This window comes from Anolis sagrei, chromosome 2 (assembly GCF_037176765.1).
Source record: "Anolis sagrei isolate rAnoSag1 chromosome 2, rAnoSag1.mat, whole genome shotgun sequence".
Classification (NCBI taxonomy): domain Eukaryota; kingdom Metazoa; phylum Chordata; class Lepidosauria; order Squamata; family Dactyloidae; genus Anolis; species Anolis sagrei.
In genome coordinates, this window is record NC_090022.1 from 75,579,415 (window position 1) to 75,606,971 (window position 27,557).

At 40.6% G+C, this 27,557-nt stretch overlaps 1 protein-coding gene across 1 annotated transcript in view; it reads left to right on the forward strand.

The window, feature by feature from the left end:
• UBA7 (ubiquitin like modifier activating enzyme 7) overlaps window positions 1-27,557 on the forward strand; it is a 56,159-nt gene that overhangs the window by 4,041 nt on the left and 24,561 nt on the right. The window contains 14 exon segments of the mRNA XM_067463639.1: window positions 1,948-2,082; window positions 3,459-3,565; window positions 4,863-4,962; window positions 5,886-6,030; window positions 6,796-6,893; window positions 8,732-8,882; window positions 9,720-9,874; window positions 15,104-15,208; window positions 15,573-15,653; window positions 20,906-21,061; window positions 21,259-21,424; window positions 23,874-24,070; window positions 25,381-25,445; window positions 25,690-25,870. Coding sequence (XP_067319740.1) covers window positions 1,948-2,082; window positions 3,459-3,565; window positions 4,863-4,962; window positions 5,886-6,030; window positions 6,796-6,893; window positions 8,732-8,882; window positions 9,720-9,874; window positions 15,104-15,208; window positions 15,573-15,653; window positions 20,906-21,061; window positions 21,259-21,424; window positions 23,874-24,070; window positions 25,381-25,445; window positions 25,690-25,870 — 1,842 coding nt within the window.

Below are 27,557 nucleotides of genomic sequence, written 5' to 3' on the forward strand. Positions count from 1 at the left end.
GGGGGGGGCTTGAGGGGCTTCAGCCCCCCCGAAATTCTCATGGTGGTTCGCGAAAAGGCCTTACTGGTGCATTATTTAAACTGTTATGTTTATTCATATCATGATCTGATCACAATACTCAATATATCCCATATGCATGGGGGTATTGGGGTAACGATACAAAAGGTTTGCTACGGTAGACCCTCTTTCATTCAGACACAGCCCGCCCTGGAAACAAACTCAGCCCCCCTCCCCCGAATCGAAATCCTGGCTACGGGCCTGGTACATACAGTCCCTTATTGGTTTCATCTCATGTTGCATGCTAAACAGACCAAACCCAGGAATTTTCTGAAAAAGCTAAACATTGTTGATTCATCAAACTTACCTGAAAATGTCCAGGATGTCAATCTAAGTGCAAATATAACATTGAATGAAAATTGATTTTAAACATGCATTCTAAATCACACTCATATGCCTACTCCTGAAAACCAATTGTTTGATTAGAAACTACCCCCAAAAATTGATGGATGAGATTTAAAATCTTAATAACATCTTCATTTTGATCCCATTCAGTAATGCCAAATCTGGTGATTCTGTGATCAACCATATGGTTTTGTGTAACATAATAGACATTTAAAATCATAATGTAAATACAGATGCTAGAAACATGGCCTCTGAATTTTCTAAATGGATATATGGGAACTAATGAAGATGCCCCAGATTGTGTCCAAGCTGTTCATATATACTGTATTCCTCTAATTCCTTACCCAACATTCCCTTATGATAACCTGGGCTAGGAATACAAGTTGTTTTTTAAAAGGTTTGTTGTGGGGAAGGTTGTTCTGAAATCTATACAGTAAATTATCCCAATTAAATAATAAATCATCTGAACACATGACAGATCCCAGCATATACCTCACTAAACAATTACAGTTGGATAATTTGTGGGGAGTTAAACTGCTTTTATGGTTTATCATGAGATTTAAATATACCGTAGTTGCATAATTTGGGAAGTCTCATGAGTTAATTGTTGCTATCATTAAAACCAATTGAAAGAAGTTCTGTCTTGTTACTCTCTGAATTTCATAACAAGTCATTTTGAATTCATGTTAAAAGCCATTTAATACTATGGCACTTGATTTCTTCAGTCTTTCTAGCTGCAGGGAATATTTTTACAACATCTGTGCTAAAAATACAAAAAATGTGTGCTCCTCAAACTGAATCCACTAATGTGTTAAAAAGCATTTCTTGCATAGTTTTATTTTTTATTTATTTATGACATTTGTATCCTGCTTCAAGTGGAAGAGGCAGCTAATCTTAATAAAACCCAGTTTTGTTATGGTGCTCTTTTCCCTGATGTGCTTTTAAGCTGTTTTGTCGAGCAATGTGAGCTTGCTTTAATATAAATGAATATAAGGGAATCCAATGGTATTTTTGAGCCTAATTGGGAAAATAAATTTTTTTAATGTGCCATCTGCACCCATTCCTTGAGATGTCAGACTTGTTTACAGTGACATATTATTATCTTTATTTATACCCTGCTTTTTCTCTCCATAAAGAGATGCAAAGCGGCTTACACATGGCTTGATTACGTCTCATTTGGATTATTGTAACACACTCTATATGGGATTGCCTTTGGAAACAGTTCAGAAACTTCAGCGGGTCCAAAATGTTGTGGGCAGACTGCTAACAGCAACCAGTTATAGGGAGCATATAACCCCTTGTTCAAACAGCTTCAATAACTACCAGCTTCAGTGGCTAATAATTACCTATACCTATAAAACTCAATATGGTTTAGGTCTGGTCCAAGCCAGACCTAAACCATATTGTACTCTTGAACCACTATAGTGGTTCAAGAGTTGGACTACAGCTCTAGAGTCTAGAGTTTGAATCACTGCCCAGCTGTGAAAACACATTGGTCCCTAGATAATATTTTTTCACTTTTCACTTTGCTGTGTTTCTTTGCAGTTCTATCTATTGGAGGGTGATGTGGGGCAAAATCGAGCGGTGGTCTCCCAGCGCCATCTTGACAAACTAAATAGCCACGTCCCTGTGCTACTCCATACTGAAAGGTTGTCTGAGAGCTTCTTGTCTACTTTCCAGGTAGAGACATATAGTTGTGTTTTCCTTCCACAGAAGTGGGAGAGGAAGCAATTCCAATGAAGACAGAAACAAGCCACTGCACTGGCTATAGATGGATGGAAACGTGTATCCCATGGGTCACATGGAGTTCCCCAAGCCATGTTTTTGTTACCCTTTAAGCCTCTGTGAATCCCCTCCCCATTTGTAGTTTTGCATTTCTTTTTATGTTCCTGGGTTCATTTTCAAGCAATTTGTTTGTAACTTACCCCTGAAGAGCTCCCAACACTCCAAACATAATGAAAAAATGTCAGAAATTAACATACAAATGGCATAAAATAAACGCAGGAAGCGTCATTACATTACTTCAAGGGGACCCAACTGTAGCCTAGGGAGCTTGGAGGTGAAAATTGCTCTTTGCCCCACATGTCCACAACTGAATTCGTATCCCTTCTTTTTTAAATAGTGGTAAGACAACAAGTCAGTTCTTCCTGCTGGTAGTAATGTGCTGGCTAATTAACCATGACCTTGTCAGTGTTTTGTCTGTCTTGAAACACTAGGAGGAGATGTTGTCCCTTCTGAGCAATTCTGCCTTTGGTGGACTCGGGTGGATTGCTATGCTGTGCTGTGCGATCTGCCCTTGTCTGACACCGAGTCAGACAAGGGCAGATCATGAAGCATTCTGAGCTTGAAAAAGTTGCTTTTTAAAATTACAGTTCCTAAAATCTTTTAGCCAATCTTTTAGTAATGTTTGCTTGGTGACTGAAGGAGAAAAGGCAGATACTGGAGAGCACCTAAAAACATTTGTAAAAAAAATGCCTCTTAAATGGTCTTTATGATTTGTTTGGCCTTCTTCAAGGACAATATATGATCTAACAGAAGGAATTTCTAGAGTCAAAATTCTCGTTCTTTTTACTGTACCAAGAAGAAATAAGAGAACTAGTCTTAAGATTTTTTTAAAAAATAGTTTAAAAATCTGAAACAGATTATTTGTGGGGGTTTTTTCAGTTTAGTAAATAAAATTAAATTTTCATTCCAGGAATTTTTCTTGGTTAGATTGCATATTGCTCCAGATGAAAGCCATTGAACTACAATACAAGCTATGGAATTAGTACACACATCCAACAAAATATGCCCTCTCTAAGACATTTCTAGGTTATCTGGGTAATTCTATTGTATGCTTCTGCTGGAAGTTGCCATAGAGTCACCTTGGAGGACATAGCAAATCCCTAGAGAGTGAACACTTGGAAACATACCTCTTTTTTCTGTGGGTAACTGAAGGAGCTCTTGTTCCCAAACTGGGGATCTATTTAGAAAGTCCCCTCTCTGCTGTGTTATATGAGTTGGTAGCACCTATGTTGCTTGTTCTTGCTGTCATCTTGCCTCAACATCTGCTGCAGGTTGTAGTCTTGACCAATTCATCTTTGGAGGAACAGCTGCGTATCAGTGATTTCTGCCATGCCAACAATATTTGCTTGGTCATAGCTGACACAAAGGGCCTGGCTGGGTATGTGCTACTCTGATGGGGTTTGGGCCTTGTTCTGAGAGGGGGGATGTTTCTTTGGAGACAGGTGCTGTGCGTGGCAGGAGAGTGGAATTGGTAGCTCGTATTAACCTTGAGTGTGGTGGAGGCAGCCTGGGCACTGAAGGGCAAAGACCCCACTCTGTGAGGACATAGTGATCCACCTGAATAGCTGGTACTCAAAATGACTGTCCCCATAGCCAAGTAGGGTCCAAACAGGTAGGCTACTAGGTTGAGCCCTACCAACCTATTACTGCAGTTTTAGTTTCATTGGGAGTAGCTTCTTAATGAAGTCTTAAACAAGTGTAGTTAATGGCTTCTATGTCAGTGGGCAATGAATCTTCCTGGAGTTTTTGTCTGAAATTGGAAGTAACTACCCTACCTCTTTTTGTTTAATCCTTGACATAGCTCCATTACAATTCAGACAAAAACCTGGACCGGAATCATCACACCCACTGGCATGGAAGCCACCAGTTGCCAGCAGACTTAATTGTCCATTCAAGGCCATTTGCCATTTTGCACAACAGAATGAAAGTACTATGGCTGCAGTTCACCTCCTAAACATTGCAAAATATTCACAATGGAAAATACATCATATTATGTAGCTCCTCTGCAGACTAGTGTAATGCATGGTAACACTGATTAGAGCTGCTCAATAGGCACCAATAATGTATGTGAAACTTCAAGACACCATGTGAAGCTACAGCGCACAACCACAACATGCAACATAACTATGTGTATTTCTGCCTCCATTGCTGTCAGCATAATACTATGTCAAATTCACTCCAAATGCATACAGCATCTTATACATATGTATATTACTAACCACTTAAACTGCCATGACTACATCCTTTAGAATCCTGTAGTTTGCACTAAAGGTGAGGATTATAAACTGCCAGTCCCACAGTTCCTTAGGCTGGAGCCATGGCGGTCCAAGTAAATCAAATTTCTTTAATTATGTATTGTGAAGTGACTCCTAGTCACCTGGAAATATTTTGAATAAATTATTGCAGGGAAAATCCATTCCCCTCATTATGCTACTGTAATAATTATAGCTAAGCACACAGGCAACTAGGTAGCGTGTGTGTGTGTGTGTGACTGATGTCATCATCTCTACTAATAAGATTTTGTGGCACTTCATTTGTTTGGGCCCTGGCTCCACTACAATGTTGGTGCTCCTGGCAGAGATGGGACAGTTTGGGGGTTAGGGGCAGTGGATCGAGTGTACTGTATTGGAAAGGAAGGATGTTTGAAATATGGTCTCTTCCGCTTCTGTCTCTAGGCAGCTTTTCTGTGACTTTGGAGAATCCTTTGTGGTTTACGATCCCTCAGAGGCTGACCCATTGAGCACATCACCCAGGTAGTTTCATTCTCTTTATACAGTAGGTGCTTCTGGATGACTGGCTTCTAATGCTCCCAGTCAAAAGACACTATGAAGCATTTTTGCGTTTCTCCCTCTTTTTGTTTAATAATGACAAAAATGGATGACATGATGTCAATACATGGAAGGACTGCAGGTGGAAGAGGCTGACATGCAAGCCTTCTGTATAATTTTGTGAATGATGCATTGTGATTACAAAAAAGACCCTCATCTGAGGCTTCTTGACACTGTGCAGTACTGTGTTTTCACTTTAACCACCATAGTTATGTCCTATGGAATTCTGGGAATTACAGTTTAGGTAGGAACATTTAGATTTTTCAGCCAGAAAAATTATAAACCCCAGGATTCCATAGGATGGAATATAATTAGATAGTGTGAAAGGGCCCTCAGAAGCTACCAGTGTCTCATCATTAGCATTCTGTTTCTGACGTGTTACAGGTCTATTCATATCTGATCTTCTGTGGCTATTTCCTTAATTAAGGACATCAAGGGCATGTGAAGTATAGATTATGGGCTACTTGTAGTCCATAAAAGCTATTTATGTGGCCCTTTACCCCTCTCCTCAGACAGCCCCTTTCTAGTCAAAAAGGGATTAATTGCCTTTCAAATAAGCCTCTCCCCTGCTTTCTCTCACTTTGTCTTCCTCTCATACACATTGCACTGTCTTAACTGTTTGTGTTTTTTTAAAAAACCCATTCATTTTTCAAAACCAAAACTAGACTAGATTTGATTCTACTCCCCCTCCTGGCTTTTGGCATCCTTTTTGCAGTTCATGTGGCGCTGGAAGGGTCTTTTAAAAAGAACACTAGCCCCCAAATTTGCTACAATTGCCCACTTCTGTTTTAGATGCCATCAGTTTCTTTCAAAGAAACCATAGCTGAACTCAAGATTCACTACTGCCTCATGTGTGTATTCTTCCCACAGGGAAACCCAGGTATTTTGACACTAGCTTGGGATGAAGAGCAAGGACAGCATCCCAATTTTGAGGATGTTAACTGGGTGATCTTCTCAGAGGTTGAAGGGATGACAGAACTGAATGACTCCAAACCTCGTCCCATCTGTGTGAGAGGTAAAATCACATCTTTGTGTATGACTCCTCTTTACAGACAGAAAGTGTCCACAGGGGAAATATAGTCATTGTAGGCACAGGGATGGGAAAGTATGTCCTGTGGTCATCTTGAGGTCCCTAGGACCTTCTCCTCAGATAGCTGCCCCCAAATGCACTAGAGATCCAAAAGGAGAATTTAATCACGTTTTCAGGTACCCAGGGACCATTGGGAGCCAAACATGTTTTAATGTTCTGTTTTAATGGAGCACTAAGGGGTTCAACCCTCCAAGCCCCTTTAGAGCCAATTTGCCCTCCCCTGATGGTTGTCTACTGATGTTACAGAAGCAATCTTGGGTTCATGTACTGGCAAGGATGTCCAGTGAGGAGTTTTGATATAAGGGTGGGGTGGCATTTTGTTGTTGGCAATAGCAACTGCTGTCTTTTGTGTTTTGGTGTAAACCTGAAAGGAGCTCTGGGTTTTTCTGTAAACCTGAAAGGAGCTATCTGATCCTTATCCCCCAGATAGTTTCAGCACCTTGAACAGTTCATTTAAAGCTCAGACTAAAACCGAGGGGGACACACATAGACTGTACTGTGACACTCACAGCAGAGGAATATTGTAAGATTTCACAGCAGGAAATGAATTGTCTGGTAGATCGAGACATCTCTAAAGAAAATACATTTGTATTGATACCTTGTTGGCTTAAAGGGACATGATTTAGCTTCAGTCATATTGACCTCCTCAGAGAACAGGAGTGAGTCCTTATCTTTGTGCACTGTGTCTAGGAGAATGCCGTCTGGAAATTGGAGACACATCTTCATTTTCTCCATATAAGTGTGGTGGGATCATCACTCAAGTCAAGATGCCTCAGAAGTATTCCTTTGTATGTACCTATCTTCTCTTGTATGTTGAGACTGCAGGACATATTAAAACAAGGAGCACTTTTTATTGCTAAAGTTGATCATTTTAGCTGAGGAACAGCACAATGCTACTTCACGAGGAAAGAAAGACCAGACCTTTTTTAAGGTGTTACACAACATTAGAAGATATTAGGACCAATCCAAGGCTTCTTCAGTTCAAGCTGAAAAAGGAGCTGCCTTCGATCCTGGAGAGCTATTATCAAGTAGGGTAGACTACAGCTAGGCAACTTCTGGCCCTCTAAATGGTGAACAACATCTCCCATCAGTCCTAGTAACTGTAGTTTATAGTGAGGGCAGAGAGCCCTAAATCCAGTGGTTTGACCAAATTAGTCTTATGCCCTTTGAATTGATGGAACACCAGTGTTAACTTACCAAAGTCTCATCAGGTTTACTCTGCTTGAGACTAACAATATGATTCAGACTTTGCAGTCCAACAAATTTGGGGGACTGCTGTAGTGTTCCCAGTCAAAGATGTTGTCCACCTCTGATGTAGTCTGTACTTGATAGATGCATGAGTGGTTTGATGTGATCTAGGACTATGTCATACAGGGCCGTAGCCAGAAAAAAAATTCGGAAGGGGTTGAAATTTTCGGGGGGGGGGGAGGTTGAAAATTTCGCGGGGGGGGGGTTTGAACCTGCCTCCTAGCTCACACTGAAGCAAAGAGCACAGCAGGGGGCAGAACAGCCTTCAATAGCCTGCAGCTCCGCCCTTGTCAACCACCTCCACCAAGTCTGGCCTCCTTAATGAGAACATTCAACATTCCCCCCCCCCCCCTGCGCTGGGCCTGTAAATAATTGTCTTTAGAACAGGATGTGCTACCTTTGCCCAGCGGGAAGCCAGGGGGCCTAAAGAGAAGTTCTCAGAGGTTTCCACCACAAACAGTCTTTAGATGGCTTGAGAAGTACAACAAAGTATTTTATTAATGAAACTTCTCTTGTCTTCTGTAAGTTAAGCAAATGATTCCAAGCTTTTAGGCAACTGGTGAATTCCTAATCTTGCCCATGAAGGACAGGCAACTGTCTTCAATAACTTCTTTAAAGGAAAATCCCCGTTTTAACTTCTCCCAGGCTGACTGTAATCTAACCCTTACTGATGTGGACTCCATTACCAGGTCGAACTGCGTCTCGAACGCCAAGTGGACCTACCAGCAAGGCAGTAGATGCTCTCCAGCTGGAGTTCTTTGGTCTTTCAGGCTGTTTTCCCGGAAATTCTTTGGAGACTCTTAAGACCTTTCTCCCCCGGAAGGTCTTAAAGGTTGAAGCTTTTGGACATCCTATACATAAGTTTACCTTGCTGAGACTAACTAAAAATGGCTCCCTTCCCTTCCCAATTGCCCTGAGCAAGGGGCGGGACCAAAACTTAACAATGATGGACAGGTGACTTGCCCTAAGATTGCAACCAAAGAAGCCACCTATCTGCAGAGTCCCTGAAACCTAGGACTGCAAGCAAACATTTAATACAAAGCAAATAAAGTTGGAGCTCCTGGTACAGATGTACGAGAACAACTACATCGGCTATTGCTGCAAGTAATGACAGTGTGAATAAATTGCTTATATTTGCTTGAGATAGTGCTTCCAGTTCTGGAGGGACTCTTTGATTTTTTGCATCTCATAGACTTAGCATGGGGATTTGGTTAACCAGTTAAAATTCATGAGTAAACCAGGTTTTTTTAAAAAAATCTGAAACATTTCGGGGGGGGGGATTGAACCCCTAACCCCCCCCCCCCCCCCCGCTACGAGCCTGATGTCATATAGTTACTGGCAAGTGTAGGGAATTTCGCTAATCTGTTTGTATTCCCAGAAATCCTTGCGTGATTCCATGTCTGAACCTAAAATCAGGACTCCATATAAGGGAAAACTTTCTTACTACCGCACACTCCACACTGCTTTCTGGGCAATGCATGTCTTCTGGAGTGAGATGTGTCGACTTCCCAAGCCCAGGGATCAGGCAAGTTTCTTCAGTCTTCCTTTTTCGCTTTCCTCCTAGCTTCTAAATTCTCTCAACCCTGGGCCATGCAACATTTTGTCCTCCTGCATGCGAAATAATGCCATTATTTTATTTCTGAAACTAGTGTCTCTCTCGCTGGGTTCTATGAGGCCAACTATAATTGAATATAGTACAACTTCCATATCTACGAGATGGCTATTAGTGGTTTCATTTATCCAAGTCCAAGGAAATATGTCTAGGCATTTTCTAAGTCCTCCAGTATGGCTCTATGCTATCCTTAGGCTAGACGTCCTTAATTTCCTCACAAATATAGGTGCCTTCCTTGTATTGCGAACACAATTTAATTCCAATATGTTTATATGCTTCACAATGACATAACAGCATATATATTAAATTAGACACATATGCATTGCCCCCAAAATTCCATTTATTCAATGAGCTGCCAGAATAGGACTTCATTGCAGTACTTGCAGCACTGCAATATTCATATACACCCTCGAAGTCTTAAATAAAAGAATACAAACTAGGTGTAAATACTTAACTTTCAATATTTATTTATTTATTTAAAACATTTATATTCTGCCCTTCTCACCCCGGAGGGGACTCAGGGTTATACACATACATAAACCTTATTTTACCCTTTTGTCCCCTCATCCCTGTCAATTGTAGCAATTCTTCTTAATTCTTTTTCCCTTTATAAACTCACTTAGCAGGAACAACCTCTTTTTTAGTGTTTCCTCAGCCATTGGACTCATTCACACTCATTCACATAGGGATTACATAAGCATCTTGACTGACATTCCTTTGCCAGCCTTACTTATCATTATCCTTTGGCAGGCAGATGCAGATAAGATGGTGGAGCTGTCACAGACCCTAACTAAGGGTGAGGAGCCACTGCAAAATGATCTGATCCGGACTTTTTCGTATGGATGCGCTGGTAACCTAAGCCCTGTTAATGCTTTTATTGGAGGCTTAGCTGCCCAAGAGGTGCTGAAGGTGAGTAGCAGGTACTCATTAGGACCATCAGCTTTATGTGTTATTTGGACGATACTTTTGATGGTGTATCGTTGTTCCAAAGAATGCAACAAATTTGTGAATGGGATGAAATGTTAAAACCCTGAAAGTTTACCTCAAACCAGGGATATCTCATTTGACAGACTCAAGCCCCTTCTACACTGTCAAATAATCCAGATTTTCAAAGCAGATAATCCACATTATCTGTTTTGAACTGGATTATATGAGTCTACATTGCCATATAATCTAGTTCAAAGCAGATAATCTTGATTTTATATGACATTATAGAGTGGGGGGGGGGGGAGCTCACTTGCAGCGGAATAATATTTTTTTTTTCTTGAATGCTGCCTAGCCTGCAAAGTGAAATACTGGGCCATACAGGGTTATTTTAAGGCAGGGATGGCAAATCTCCAGTAATGATTTGCATGACAACTACTTCTGAAACCTATAAGCCATTAATGGCACTAAGTTCTAGTTTGCAGGTCAGGAACCTACTGCATTTGGATTTACTCTTGAGGAGGCATGCCTTGACCTGAGCTGGACTTTGTATCCTGAGGGAGGAGAATGCCCAACACTTCTGGCCACGTTTCTTTGCTTTGCCATGTTCTCATAACCCCATTAACTGCTGGAATGTAGATTCTTCTCAAAGTGGATCATATCCTGAGTCAGAAAAAGGGTTTTGACCTACTTTAATTTTATAACTAAATAAAAAATGCATATGGAATGATTTTAGCACTTAGAATCAATGCCCTGAAATTATTGGTGTCATCATCATTATTATAATAATGCCTTTTCCTCCTGTTAAGCAAGAGTCTGAAGTTTTCTAAACACAGGCTCCTCATTAGTATAACTGAGTCAGAGCCCAGAAGTGGAACCCAGAAGAGATAATTTGGGTTTCTCTTTCATTTCCCTCAATGTCACTGTTGAACTTCAGGGAATGACCTGTCTTCTTTAAACCAATCTAGCTGGTTTTTGTCTGGATTATCCAGTTCAGATTGTCAACTGAACATTTACAAAAAGGGATTCAAGATTAGCCAACTTGAACTTAATGCAAATTTGAGTCAATTAACATCTAGTTTTACAGCAGAAACTACTGCACATAACCTTCTCATTCAAGAGGAGAAAGTCTTATTTTGAAGAGCTTCAAGTCTCATGCTTCAGGTTTAATGCTAACTTAGGTATGGTCATACACATATCTGAGGTGTATGGGCCTAGGCCTCTTTTTTACATTATTCATATATGTGGGAATCACATAGTCACTGAAGAGAAGGGATAGATTCTGGACCCACTCCCAGACTTGGGAGCATTGTCTGGACTCATAATCTGTGGGGGACAGATTTATACATAAATAGCTGATCATATGTACAGGTTTGGCCTCAAGTCAGTTTGCCCTAGCAAGTTTATGTTACTGCATGTGCATCTATACTGTATAATTAATGCAGTTTGACTTTGCCATAATTCAGTGCTCTGAAATCATAGAGGTTGAAGTTGGATGAGACACCAGCACTATTTGACATAGAAAGCTATGTTAAATAACAGCTCCCATTATTCCAGAGTATTAAGCCATAGCAGTTAAAGTGGTCAATCTGTATTAATTCTGCAGTGTAGATGCAGCCAACAGTAACTACATTCCAGGCAGCAATAGGTATTTGTGTAGCAGCACCCTTTGTGTCATTGTGTAATGGTTGAAGGAAAAGAGTAAAACCGTCAGATAAATACTCCATTTAAAGGCTTCCCTTTGAAAGTATTTTTTCCCCAGACATGATATTGAAAATGCAAAAAGTGGACACGCATCCATATCAAATAATATTTCTTCTACATCATGTTCAACTAATTTACATAATTTATTGTGGTTACTTTATGTCATGTTGACTGTGATTGTGGAACCTTGTGAATGTGAAACTCTTGAGACATCTGCTATTAAAAATAGGTATCATGTCTGATGTTCAGGGGAAGGTAATTTTAATAATGATCATAGCTTCCTTCAAACACTTTACTTATAATATATTATACTTTATAAACAAATGTGCTTTTTTCATTGTCTTACACTTTGTTAGATAATATAAAATATAAACGTAACAAATATAATCTGGTTTTCAATAGAGCTACTTTTTCCTGTCTTCCATCTTTAATCCTTATGTAGTTACTAGGTTTGACCATTGGTTAATGCAGATAAGTGACAATCGATTCTTTGGAGATTATTCTAATATACAAACAAATATTTTTATTCACTGACAGATATGATGGTGGTACTATCATTTTAACAACTGTCCGCCAGATGGCATGTTATGCTTACAGAGCCTGGCTTTCTCTCCTCCAGTGCCCTTATCCCATGCAGACTGCAGATAGGTAAAAAGTCTCTGGAAGCTCCATGTTTGACATTTTCATTATCCTAAAGTATTTCCTGTGAGCTCCCAACCTTACCAGAGACTTTTTGTTCCCACTCATTAGGTCATTTATTTTTGAACCAGTGATTTCTGAAATGAAATAAATAAATTACTGTCTGCCTGTTCAGTAAACCAATAGGAGAGAACAAAGGAAAATCTCCTTCAAGTTTCTAATATTTAGGTAGAGTGTTCACCTATACATCTGTGTAGCACATTGCCCAAAAAAGTAATATCATGTTAGTCTGAAATATCAGCTTGCAAAGGGATCTTGTAGCGCCTGAAAAAGATGTTGGTAGCATAAATCTGTTACAAGATTCCTTCTCATGGGGTCGAAGAATTTGGGGGGTGGGGTGGGGTGGGAAATTATTCAGAGGGTGTTTGCCATTGCCTTGCTTTGAGGCTAAGAGAGAGTGACTTGGCCAAATCACCCAATGGATTTCTATAACTGAGCAAGGATCTGAATCCTAGTCTCCTGGAGTTGTAATCCAACACTCAAATCACTGCACCACACTAGTTCTCCCCCTTTGTAGCAGTGTGGTTAAAAAAGTGCAGAGTTACAAATGGAAGGTGTCAGTGTCAGGATCCCCCATAAAAGTATGTGCAGAGCAACTACTTAATAAAAACATGATATAGAGGCACCCTAAGACCTTAGCCTCCCTGTACAATATGAGAAATGCTAATACCTGAGAGAATTGTCAAAGCTATTAAGAGATATTTTTGCACATGTTGACTATAGAAAAACAGAGTGTTGCTGGTAATCCAATAGCTCCCAATCTGGTCCAGAATTGTAACTTAATTACTAGATATCTTATAGCATAGGTTAGACTATCTTTTAACCTGTTGTTTTCTTTAAAAAGAGACCTGATTCTCAAGGGAGACTTAATGCAGAATGAACTGAAGAACATATGGATTGCCAAACTTTTTTGCAGCTCCACACACCAAACCCTAAGACCTATGTTGCATCTTATCTTAAGGAAAGTGCGTGGCAGAATATGATTTTAAATCAAAGCAAGAATGACAAAGAATCCTATAGCACTTTAAAGACAGTTTGCAGGTACATCTTTATTAATGAAGCACATGTGTTCCTGGGCATTACAGAAATAACTTGGAAAGGATAGGATTAGATTCCTACCTTATAAAAAAGAAACAATTTCATCATGTTTCAGCAGAATTTATGTTCGAAACTCACAATATGCATTTCTGAAATGAAATAACTAGGCAAAGTTAGCTTTGTGTAAGTAATCAAAAACATTTTGTATCTTCTAAATGGTCTACTGAGGTTTCAAAAATGCATCCAAAGATAACTTTTTCTTTCACTATTTTTATGGTTTCTCCTTTGGTGGCCAAATTTGCAGATATGGAGGTGTTTTTACATGCCAGTGAGTCAGATCTCTGCACTTTCACATTTTCCCTGTTTTCCCATTCACACATACACAGTAAGAGATTTTGGAGGTAGCTGCTGTTTACTTTGTCTGTTGGAAACAGGAACACAAATATAGTAAGATTGGTTAGAGTAGTATCCTGTTGTTTCTAATTCGAGCTTTGTTTATTGGTTTATTGAGAACATGCTGCTGTGACCTGATACCAAAAATCTTGTGTTTCTTCAACCCTCCTTCAACATTCTTCCAATTTCAATACAGCCAAAAGATGTCTAGCTAGACAGAAAATGAGGAAAAAGTAATAGTGGCGGCACTATTATAAATAGCTTTTGTGAAAAGAAGCTTCATTGTCATAAGCTCTGTTTACTGAGGTATACCTGTATGAATAATATTAATAAATATTATTGAAATATTTCCATTCCACTCTGTATCATGAAATCTCAAGGTAGAATAGTAAGACTCAATGGGCCAGGCTAAACATAATGGTACAACTAGTCCCAGAATCTTCTGTGAGCTTTTCAAATACATTATCCCGAGAGGAATAAACAACAAATATCAGCAAAAGGATTTCTAGGTGAAATGACTGAGAACTTTTTTTCTCAGTCTGTTCACAGCAAACTTCATATACTTTGCACTTTGTGTTAGGGAGGAAGAGAAGGCTTTCCACTGGCACTGAGGGATGTATTTGCAACCCACCACTGCAGAGTTAATATTATGGCCTTCTGGGCTAAAAAGGCTAAGTGCTCTGGCTCTAGTCTAGAAGGTGGTGGTGGTGGTAATGATAATAATAATAATAATAATAATAATAATAATAATAATAATATCCCATCACCATCTCCCAAAAGGGACTTGCAGTGACTTCTGAGGCACTCCAAGTGCAGTATACAACATAAACAATATATGAGTATAAAACGATATCACATACAAATGATAAAAACAACCACTATCAACACATAAAATAAAATAACACAGTTTTAAAAATGCAGTGCATCTGTAGTTAAATTAGCTGTCATCAATTCACAACTAAAGTGCTGGAGTGTGAACCTCACATGGGCCCATTTCAGCCTACTTGAGGCCAAAAGCCTGCTTAAACATTCATGTTTTTAGGCTGGATCGGAAGGATTCAAGGGTGGGGGCTAACCTAATGTCTTTTCAGAGGGTATTCCAGAGCTGAGGTGCCACTACAGAGAAGGCCCTCTCTCTCATCCTCACCAACTGTGCTTGAGACGGTGGTGGGACCGAGAGAGGGGCCTCCCCTGTCAATCTCAAAGCCCACATCTGTTGATAGAAAGAGATGTGGTCTCGAAGATAGGTTGGACCTGAAGCATATAGGGTTTTGTAGGTAATAACCTGCACCTTGAATTGAGCCTGGAAAATTGTTGGAAGCCAGTGGAGCTATTTTAGTAGGGGCATAGTATAGACACATCTTCTTTTTCTGCTTACAGGCTGCCTCAGGGAAGTTCATCCCTCTGGATCAGTGGCTGTACTTTGATGCTTATGAATGTTTTCCTGAAGATAATGTACAGCTAACAGCAGAAGATTGTACTCCAGTGAGTAATTGTGTAGTTTGTATTTTTCCACTGCGCACTTAGGATATAGGATCTTCACCCTGTTTTCCCCTTACTAGCCTAGAAGGAAGTATAAGCCTCCACTGTTATTCAGATATCTCTTTTCTGGATCTGGATCTGGATCTACTATACGTCTATATTGCCCTGTGGTAGGGCATCACCTTAAATCCATATATTCTCCCTCCCTGTTTGTCTGTCAGCTGTTTCTCTCTCTCTCTCTCTCTCTCTCTCTCTCTCTCTCTCTCTCTTCAGGCCTTCTGCCATAGATCAATATTAATCTATTTTTTCTCTTATTTGGAGCATTCTTGCTAGATCTCTAATAATGACCATCTCTGATCTTTAACAGTGCAATAGCCGCTATGATGGACAGATTGCGGTCTTTGGGACTGACTTCCAGGAACAACTGGGGAAGCAAAAATATTTTATGGTGAGTATTTAGGGTTGATAATGGGGTGCAGAGGTGGTGTTTTATGAGAAATCAGATGAGGCAAAACCCACACCACAAAGTGCATTATGAGTTTAGGAGATGTTCTGCCACTAGTCAGATTGTGCATCCAGCACATTGGTGTGATTTTTTTAAGCCATCCTTATTATTTATCAATGTCTTCTGGTTCACATTCTTGTTATCCTGGCAGAATAATGTGGGAGAGAACATTGTTTAGCAAAGGGATTCCGTGGGAAACACAGGTAAAGAGAAAGAGAAACCAGATGGTCATGGATTTGCCAAAATTTAAAAGAGAAATTCCTTTCCTGGTCCAATCTCCACTGTACCTTAAATCTTGTTGCCACTGTATCAGTTGAGCAGCTTTAGACGGTGCTCTTGTTTTTGCCCTTTGTGTTATGATGGAGTTACTTTCAGGTTGATTTAGAATAATAAAATAATAGAGTTGGAAAAGACCATATGGGCCATTGAGTCCAACACCCTGTCATACAGGGAAAGCACAATCAAAGCTCTCACAGTCAGGAAGTTCTTCCTAATGTTCAGGTTGAATAACTGTTTCTGTAATTTGAACTAATTATTCCAAGTCCTAGTTTCCAGGGCAGCAGATAGGAAGCCTGCTCCCCCTTCCTTATGGCATCCTTTCAAATATTTAAACATGGTGATCATGTCTCCTCTCAAGCTTCTCTTCTACAGGCTAAACATAATGAGCTGTTTAAGATGTTCCTCATATGGCATGATCTTCAGACATTTGATTATTTTAGTCACCCTTCTCTGGACACCTTCCAACTTGTCAATATCTCTTTTAAATTGTGGTGCTCAGAATTGGACACAGTATTCCAGGTGAGGTCTAACCAAAGCAGAATAGAGAGCCACCATGACTTGCCACAATCTAGACACTATACTCCTTTTGAGGTAGCCCAAAAACCCATTTGCTTTTTTAACTGCTGCATCACACTGTTGGCTCATATTCAACTTGTTGTCCACAAAGACTCCAAGATCTTTCTCACATGGATGTTGTCGAGCAAAGCGTCACCCATTCTGTATCTTTGCATTTCATTTTTCTGCCTAAGTATAGTATTTTACGGGCCCCTGGTGGCGCAGTGGGTTAAAGCACTGAGCTGCTGAGCTTGTTGATCGAAAGGTTGCAGGTTCGATTCCGGGGAGCGGCGTGAGCTTCCGCTGTCAGCCCTAGCTTCTGCCAACCTAGCAGTTCGAAAACATGCAAATGTGAGTAGATCAATAGGTACCGCTCCGGCGGGAAGGTAACAGCGCTCCATGCAGTCATGCCGGCCACATGACCTTGGAGGTGTCTACGGACAACGCTGGCTCTTCGGCTTAGAAATTGAGATGAGCACCACACCCCAGAGTCAGACATGACTGGACTTAATGTCAGGGGACTACCTTTACCTACCTTTACCTTTATAGTATTTTACATTTTTCTTGTTGAAATTCATTTTGTTACTATTGGCCCAGCTTTCTAATCTGTTAATGTCATTTTGAATTCTAATCCTGTTCTCTGGAGCAGTGGTTCTCAACCTGTGGGTCTCCAGGTGTTTTGGCCTATAACTCCCAGAAATCCTAGCCAGTTTACCAGCTGTTAGAATATCTGAGAGTTGAAGCCAAAACATCTGGGGACCCACAGGTTGAGAACCACTTCTCTTGAGTATTAGCTATCCCCCCTAATTTAGTATCATCTGCAAACTTGATAAGCGTATCATCTAAATCTTCATCTAAGTCATTAATAAAATGTTGAACAGTATTGGGCCCGGGACTGAACCCTGTGACACTCCACTAGTCACTTCTTTCCAGGTTGAAGTGGAACAATTGGTGAGCACTATTTGGGTTTGATTGCTTAACCAATTACAAATCCACCTAACAGTAGCATTGCCTAGCCCACATTTTCTCAGTTTGTTTGCAAGAAAATCTTGGGGGACCTTGTCAAAGGCCTTACTGAAATCAAGGTATGCTACATCCACATTATTCCCTGCATCTACCATGCTTGAAACTATAAAAAAAAATAGAGATAAGATTAGCCTGGCATAACTTGTTTTTGAGAATTCTATGTTGATTTTTAGTAATCACAGTAATTTTAGACTTTTATGTAATAGATCACAAAGTTCCTATCTTCCAGATGTCCTTCAATTCAATTGTTTTTATCACCTCTAATTCTTGTGGTTTTAGACCATATCTTGTTCCTCTTGATTTGCATATGTAGTCTGCAGCCCGTGGCAGTCACTCCCTGTGGATATTCGATATTGTAATACAGAAGTCCTGGAAAGTGTCAGATTGGGAAAGGTTGGGATATCTCATGACTATCTGTAGATTTTCCAATTGACTCTTGATAGGTCTACGAGTTAAAACTGAAATTCAGCAGATTGCTCCCTTTGCTAGTTGGGGATAGTTTATTCATTTAGATGTCGAAGTCATGGTTTGACTTTTCATATTATTTTTCCCCTAGTGCTCTGCAACAGAGGGAGTGTTCACTGCTTTCGTTTGAAAGTTGAAGCCTGATTTTTGTATGATGAGTTAACTGACCTAGATCTGCTTTGCAGCTGTTGTTGGATTTCTTCGTAAATACAACATTTGCTAGCACAACTGCTAAGAGAGCAATCTGGAAAGATTTCATCTCACTGTAGCCAATTGTTAACAGTGGTCTCCAGATTATTTGATCAATCCTCCTATTGAGGAATGATACAAACAATAATAACAGTAATTATTTGGGGATTATAACCAGGGTATGTCCAACTGGAGGCCTGAATGAATACAATAAAGTGGAAATTCAGAATGGTTTCATTGATCGTGAGGTTCTAGCATCTATGTCTTGGGGTATATTTGAAACTAGAAAAGATTACACTCCCCCTGAAATCTCAGGCTCACAGTTTGGGGGTGGTTCTGGACGGCAGTAACCAGGGATGCCTTTGCACAATTAAAACTTTTGCACCAGTTGTGCCTATTTCTAGAGAAATCTGACTTTACCACAGTAGTACACGCACTGGTTACTCCTGTTTGGGACTGCCCTTAAAAAGTGTCCAGAAATTGTAGTCAGTCCAGTGTACCACAGCTAGATTGCTCATTGGAACTGACTCCAGGGAGCACAGCACCCCACTGCTGAGGCTGCTCCACTGGCTCCCGATTGCCTTCCGGGCCCAATTTAAGGAGTTGGTTTTAACCTATAAGGCCCTACACTGTTTCAGTCCAGGATACTTGAGACATCGTGGCCTACCATATCAAGTAGATTGTTAAGATCGAGTAATGAAATGCTCCTCTTCACTCAGCTCATGGACAGCCATCACTTAAAATTGCGACACCAAAACTTTAGGAAAAACTTGAAAACGTTTCTGAGTGGAATAGGTTTTAACTAGTGATGACAGAAGCCTAGTACCTGCACTTTATAATCACATTTTCCTCCCTGGGTATTTTAGTCTGTTTAACTAATTTTGATAATTTTATGTCCAATATGGACCATATTGGGATTATTTTAATGGGTTATTTTATATTGTTATGTTTTAACTATGGTTGTAAACTGCCTTGAGTCCTTGGAGAAAGGTGATATAGTAATGTCCCAAATGAATAAATAAAATAAATAAAGCATTCTCCAGTACTAGTCCAAAGGGTGCATTTTACTGACATTCATCTTTCTCTCTCTCACACACACTATTTCAAGGCAAATTGTATTTATGTAATAGATGTAATAGGCATATTTTTTCAGTTTGCTTGGCATGTTTTGGTATATAATTTAACTGTTCTGAATGCAGCATTTGGAAGTTGGAGACAGATATGACACCTAACTGGTTCATCATTGATCTTTTTTATTTAGTTCTTTACGTTCACATTTCCTGGGCAGTCTTCCCTAATATTTCATGATGTAGTCATCATTATGATATATATATAATTTATACTTCCAAAGTGCATCTTTGGGTTCTGATTCATGTAGTGCTTCTTCTTAAATATGGTAGAATGTGGGTATTTCCTCCAGCTCATTTAGACATCCCATGTATTGCAAAACCTTTCTTGAGTTAAAAGATCTCTGTCATTCACTTTGGTTGAAGTGAGAGCATAGTGAGGTCACCAGCGTTCAAGAGGCAGTGTGTGGTTGAGTCATATGCTGGTAATCCTGAACTTCATAACAGTTTTTTAAAAAAGGTAGATAGTTGATTTATAAGATAAAAGAGGGTTGGGTTGATGTTACATCCCGGTTTTACTCCTTTTTCTTGTTTGAAGGCCTTGTATTGTTTCTTGTTTCTTATAAACATTTGACGAATTGGCACAAAGATCTGATGAGCTTCTGGGTTTTTCTTCCAGTGCTTGTTTTGTAGCAAAAGTAAGGTTTAATTTAGGCTGCCAAATGTAGTCATGTTGTACTGGAGTCAAATTATTTCCCCTGTTTTTACATGCTTTGGCTAACAAACTTCTGAAACATAATATAAAATGTGGTAAATAGCTCTGTTTCCACTATGGGATTCAATTCAGTTTCTCATAATGTTATTTCCATTCCCACCCCCCAGAATTGCATTATTAAAATATAGAGCTTCTATGGCAGTTTTCTGACACTGTTCCTAAGATTTCATCAGCCTCTGTAATTTCAATGTACTCCATATAGGAAACTGCAGGCATAATTTATCTGTCTCTGGGCTTTTTTGAACCTGCCATTTTCTGCCAAGAGGAGGTAAAATACATAGAAAACATAATGCCAGAGATAAAGACATGATGTAGGTTTCTAGTGGAAGAAAACAGAGGACCTTATAGCCAGTCGTGACAGTGGGGTGTGGGTAAGGCAGAATCTATGTACAGATAGTCCTCGAGTTACAAACATCCAATTTTTAAAAAAAGGCTCACAGTTAATAACAAGGGTGAGGCAAGAGGAAGAGTTATCATTGGGAAAAGGTGCCTCCACTGAAGCTTTAACACCAATCTTCTGAACAGGGGCACAGACAGCAAAAATAAAACCAAACCACCACCAGTGTGTTATCTCTTCCCTATGTGATCCAAAGTGTGTGTGTGTACACAACTTACAGAACCTATCTTGTTAGTAACATGGGGTCTGCATGTATAGTTTTTCTTGCCTTCCTGTATGGAAAAGATCCTAATAGTTTTTCGTAGAGAAAACCTTATACGTAAACCAGCGACCCATAACTGAGGAGAATTCTTCTTTCATGCCCTTCTTACACCACTATAGCACATTGGACCACATCTTGGCTTAAGGTCGTCACATTCATTTTTATGACCAACCTCCTCAGGTGGGAGCAGGTGCCATTGGCTGTGAGCTCCTGAAGAATTTTGCCATGATGGGCTTGGCGGCTGGAGTGGGAGGGAGCCTCACTGTGACAGACATGGATACCATTGAATACTCCAATCTCAACAGACAGTTCCTTTTTCGACAGCAGGATGTGTCTGTAAGTCTTACAGAGATGATGGTGGGAAAGAGGTTTGGGAACTAAAGGGAGAGAATTTCCCTGATATTAAGGTAATGGATATCAACACAAGGCAAAATTGTTCCTTATATTAAAAAGGGGGATCTTGAATTGTCTTGCCTTCTATCTGGTACCTTGACCAATGGCTCTTGAGACAATTTTAAAACTATTCATTTCAGAAGCTGAAATCAGAAGTGGCAGCAACTGCAATAAAATTCATGAATCCGAAGATTAATGTGGTAGCTGAGCAGAATAAGGTTGGGCCTGAAACAGAGCATTTCTATGGGGATGACTTCTTCCTTCAGCTGGATGGTGTCGTCAATGCCCTGGACACCTTTCAAGCCAGTGAGTGCCTTACAACTGAATGCCCAGGATTCTAGTTGTTGTTGTTATTGTCCCCATAATACAGATGAGAATGGTGAGAGAGAATTGGCTTGCTTAAGGCCACATAGTGAGTACATGTCAGAAATTTAAACCAAATTCTGATTCATAGTGCAGTTGCATGCATGTTTACTTAGAGGTAAGATCCACGATATTCTTCCTGACTTACCTCAAATACCTGCATTTGCAGTCCCTTACCACAGTTTATTCATCGTAGGCACATCAACTAAAAAATAAACCCTATTTCGTTCATGGGAGGGTTACTTACATGTAAATGTGAGTGGGATTGCAGCCTTAGCCTCTGTTCAGCACAATGTTCTCCATATTCTCAAACTGAATCCATTTGAAACATATGTTTATTTTAGGTTATTTGATTTCATAGTATTGTTTAGTATGGCTAGAACAGGCTTTCACACAATTTCTTTTGGACTACAATCCCCAGAAAAAGTTTTTCCCCAGTTCTGAACACTGGGCAATGGACAGTGAAAAGAAGAAATGGTGGAATGCTGCAAGGAGTATTTGTAGAAGATATGTGCATGCCAAAAACACACACAAGCTTCAGTTCATGACAAAGGGACAGGCAGGGAGATGTAAGAGAGAGTCTTTTAACTAGTGGGCATTTTGTCCTTCTACACAGTGGCCTATTAATCACGATCAAAAACTGATTTTCCAAGTTTTTCCCTGTGAACATAATACCTGTTGAAAGGAACTGAAATACCCAGGAATGTTTGGAAAGTTTCAGGGGGAAGTTATCACATAAGTCTTACACTGTTGATTGAATTACAGATTGAGGAAGGGCCAAGCAAGGCTGCATTCAAGGTCAAGAAGATTTGTTTGTATAAATAAGACTGCTCCCACTTATTGCTAAAAGGATGAAAGGCATCTCAGTCCAGATCCAAAGTCCAAAGCTTTTGATGTGTTCCTTGCATGCATACTCGCAGAATGCACAAGGTCGACTATAAGGCCTGAATTCCTGGGCCAGATTTTAATCTAACCATGAACTCTTCATCCCTTATGGTCTTAGGCAAGCCATGTGGTCTCCCCACTGCTATGGAGTTGATTTAACTGGTCTACTTAATATAACTGTAATTGTTCTAAGTTATAAAAAAACCACTGATGTGCTTTGAATGTTTAGGAAGCACCACAATATCACTACCAAGCCTTTTTGCTTTTCCATTCTTCAGTATCGAATCATGAGCCACAGACAGGCAAATGTGTGCTTTGCAAGAGATGTGAACTGGCAGAATTTCCTGCTCTTTGGTCTGTTTTAAAAACTATAACTTTTAAATTATAGCTGAAAAGAAGGCAAGGAGAGCAGCTCCCACAAACACAGGAAGCACTGATCCATGCTGTTGAGACAGTTGTCTTTGATTTATTTACTGACTTGTCAGTGGTCTCCCTTTCTCTCATCCCAATCCACCCTTCCCACACAGTGCTAACTTGGGCTGGATCTACATTGCCATATAATCCATTTTCTGAATCCAGATTATCTGATTTCAACTGAATTATATGAGTCTACACTGCTGTATATTTCAGTTCATATCAGATAATTTGGATTCAGAAACTGGATTATATGGCAGTGTGGATAGGGCCTTAATAAATACTGAACAATACCTTCGTCAGAATATTCCACCTAAGCAATAAGAAGAACTTCTTGATGCTTAGAACAGTCTAACAGTAGAATAATAATGCATGGAGAGTAGTGCACTCTCCTGCTTTGGGTGTCTTTAAACTGAGATTGAATGGAAACTTGAAGAATGTTTTGGTTGTTTATTCCTTATTGGCAGAAGGCTGGAATAGGTAGCCCTTGCAGCCCCTTCCAATGTTGAGATTCTGTGATTTCATTCTGTACAGAGTCATCTGTTCACTAGAATCTGAGGAGAAATGGCTTCTGAAATTACTATTGTGAGGACTCAAGGCCTATCCATCATCAGCAGTGTAGACTCATATAATCCAGTTCAAAGCAGATAATCTGGGATCAGTTCCTGTGATATAAAGCAGTGTAAACCCAGCCTAAGGCAAGCATCTCAAACAACAGGTACACGAAAAGGAGCAGTAGCAAACTTTCAAGTAGAATTGTAAGGCTGTCAGTCATTAAAGCAGTGGTTCTCAACGTGTGGATCCCCAGATGTTTTGTCCTTCAACTCCCAGAAATCCTAATAGCTGGTAAACTGGCTGGGATTTCTGGGAGGTGTAGGCCAAAACATCTGGGGACCCACAGTTTGAGAACGACTGCACTAAAGGGACAGGAGTCCTCTCCAGTATTAATTCTGACAACCCTTGTTCGTCTTGAGTTCACAGATCATTTTCCTCTGCTGGAGAACAGGTCTCTATGTATACCTGGACTGCACACCCTAAACTAACCATAAACAGGTTACTTGTTGTTCTCATTCCATCTTTTGTTTTCCAACAGGAGAGTATGTGGGGAAAAGGTGTGTGCAATACCTGAAGCCGTTGCTCGATTCTGGGACTCATGGTGTCAGGGGGCATGTTCAGGTCTGTGTGCCTTTTCTAACAGAGCCGTATGGCCAAGCTCAAGACATGGAAGAGAAAGAGCACCCTTTCTGTACTCTGCGCCATTTCCCTACCACCATCCAGCATGCCATACAGGTAGGGGTGCTGTTGTTCTTCACAATGATAGGACCAAGCCTTGCCATTAGGTAGAATGAAGTGTTCATTTCAGGTGGCAGTTGCTGGAAGTCAGCAGCAAGGCATTGGGGCAGAGAGCTGTAGGCCATAATGTCTGCCTTGTCCTTTGCTCACAAGCTGGCCTTCTGAAGAAAGGGATCAACTCTGTCCCATGGCCATGACTGAAGAAAGATTTCACTGCCAGTCCAATCAGCTTTGAAACAGGGAATGGGAAGGTGTCTAGTCTTTCACCTCTTGAGCAGGGTTTGCATGCTGATCTTCTTCCAGCCACAGGCAACAGTGTCTGCCTGCCAAGACCCCTCTCCTGCCTTTTTCTCCAGCTGGTCCATCCCAAAAGAGGGGAAACTTTGGTTCGTTCTCAGCTGCCAAATACAACTCATCTCAGGCTTCTTGCCTGCCCCCATGCTCCCCCCAAGCTTCATTTTTTCCAGGCAGCTGCATTGAGGGCCAGAGTTGTCAGCAATGTTGACATTAGGATATGGGGTCCAGCTGTTTCTCCAATAAGCCTGGCCAAAATCCTTCAACCTGTGTGGAACATCAGCTGCTGCTTCTCTTGCTGAAGCAGGGACAGAAAGGGGGCAAACTGTTTTTCCCTTACATTCTGGGGATCTCCAGGAGATTGTAAGCATTAGTCCCTGGGGAATTAGAGAAATGAGTGCTTGGCTTTAGGAAATTGCTTTCCATGGATGGTGAATGGGCCCGAAGAAGAGATGGAGACCAGATAATGATTATTTGTTATCATGAGACTCAAATCAACTCTCCCTGTCTGTGAAAGGATAGCAAGGGTGCCAGTCCAGCCTCTCTAGGGAGAGAGTTCCAGAGGCTGCAAACAGCTACTAAGAACTCCTTCTCCCACTTGATGTATCTGTGAGAGGAGAATAAGACAGAGCGAAGGGCCTCCCCTGAATTTTCAATAACGTGAAATGGGAACTCACCTGGACCCAGGCCAGATAGGGCTTCATCTGTCATATCTAATGCTTTGAATTGTTCTTGAAAAAAACTTGGTAGCTAGTGGAACAAAAGGATTACATGGTCCCTGTACTTAGTCCCATTTAATAAACAGCACTCTAATGGAATGATAGACAAGTGTGGATATGGAATAAAATATATTCTTGTGTTGGAGATTTTGGGTATCTTTACTTGGCACAGCCCCACTGAATGTGCAAGGCTTGTGTCTGAACAAATGGGAGGGGTAGACTGTGTAAAGGATGTTCTAATGATCCCATTGTCAAAAGTCACACACACACCCACTTCCACTTTGTCTCTTACAGTGGGCTCGAGATCAGTTTGAAGGTCTTTTCAAGATGACAGCAGAGAATACAAACAGATTCCTAAAGTAAGTGTTGGGTGGAGTGAGGGGCAGGGACTTGACTGAAATGAGGATTATAGGTCACCTTTTAAAAATTCCAAACAGCATTTGGCCCCTCGCCCCACATTGTTTTCAGCTTCTATTGGGAAGACACAAATGCAAGGTTCCTGGGAATGGCCATCTGATAGAATACACTTCAGTCTTCAGAAGAAGTCAGACTGCTGGAGAGATTGGATATAACCAAAGTCAAGAGCACTTTGTGTGTTCACAGGGATCCCAGTTTCTTTGAGACTCAAGAAGGAGAGGCCTTGGAGACACTTGAGAGAGTGCACCTCAGCCTTCTGAAGAAGCCAGACTGCTGGACGGATTGTGTGATCTGGGCCCGGAGTCTTTGGGAGCGTCTTTTCTCCCATGATATCCAACAACTGCTTCACATCTTTCCACCTGAACATGTGAGATATAACCAGAATCTTTTGTAGAGTTCTTGTCTTTCTCTCGGCCATTTCAGGCTCCCTGTCTGCTGCTTTTCTCTTTACACATTCCATTTCTCTTTTATACTCATTCTGCACTGTCTCCGAGTATTGGGCTACAGATGTCTCAAACCGAGTGCCTCCAACTTTGTTCGTAGGTGCTTAATGTGAAGTCTCAAAACTTAAGTATTGCTTTCAATAAGGCACACACTTCATAGAGTGTTCTCCCACATATAACTCCTATAGATATAGATTTCTCTTAGAACAGGCATCCTCAAACTGTGGCCCTCCAGCTGTTTGGCCCTCCAACTACCAGAATTCCTGACAATTGAACAAGCTGGCTAAGGCTTCTGGGAGTTGGAGGCCCAAACAGCTGGAGAACCGCAGTTTGAAGATGCCTGTCCCAAAATGTCAGCAGGTCTCTTACTGGCACTTCAAGTTCTCTGTTTTCTCTAAACTAGGTAATTTGAATGGCTCTTCCTGGTACTATGTTATCATTGTATGTTGGGCTGTAATTCCCATTATATCTTGCTATTTCCTGTGCTGGGAAGAGTTGATGGAAATTGCAGTGCAACATCTGAAGGGCCACATGTTTCTCCCATCCCTGCAGGGTTTGATTGGACAATTCCTCAAGCCCTGTTAAGAGCATAGATTCAACAAATAAAATAGGAAAGAGAGAGAAAGAGGGAGCACATGCTACAAGAGAAGAAAAGGGCTCTTGGGGATTTAACGAAACCAACAATAAGATTCAAAGTGGCTCTTTTTTGTTTTGCCAACCATGAAAATCTGACAGAGACAATGGGATATAATGGCAGTAAATTGTTAAGGAGATACTAGTAATGCTAAATGTGAGTTCAAGAAGACACTTTTTTGTCTCCATGTTCTATCCCATTGGGATGCAGAATTGAAAATGCTCTCACTGGCCTACTGTATTGATTTGTTGTAATGTGTATTTATCATGCCCTTTGGCTAGAACAATAAAGTTCATTGATTTATATAAGAAAGGATGAGCTAGGGTCACCCCTTGTCCTTAGTTCTTCCTGTTTGTGTACACAGACCTTTGACAATGCCATGGCCTCAGCTGCAAGCTCGCCAGCACTTTAGCAAGAGTCAGATTCCCTTTCTTTTCCTTGCTGAGTTGGTGTCCTCGCTGATAATGATACTGCTGTGGGTCATGATGCTTGTCCTTTGGATGCCAAGGCAATGACTCCCTCCATTTGTGAATTAGTGTATTTCCTTTAGTCTTGGCACAATAATCTAGGCCAGTGACTTTCCAGCTATAGTCATGGTGTCCATCAGTAACAGTCACTGATGATGTCTGATTTTAATAATCAAAGCTCAGAAATTCTACTTTTGAGACTGTAACTCCCAGAATCCTCTAACCAGCACAACCACACTGGGACCCCTAGTTAAAAAGTGTTTTTCAAGCTCTGGCATATTGAATTTTTGTTGGACCTCCTTGTATTTTTCTGACAAATATCTTGGAGGAACTGAATTATATGGTTTAAGGATATGAATGATATGTATCATCTTTGTTTTTCTCTGTGGATCTAGTACAGTAAGTCTCATTTATATAGGATAGGATACACTCCTGCCCTGAAAAGGTGGATACGATCAAATGCCACTAAATTAGCTGACGTCTTATCCCAGCATACCATAGAATTGCCTT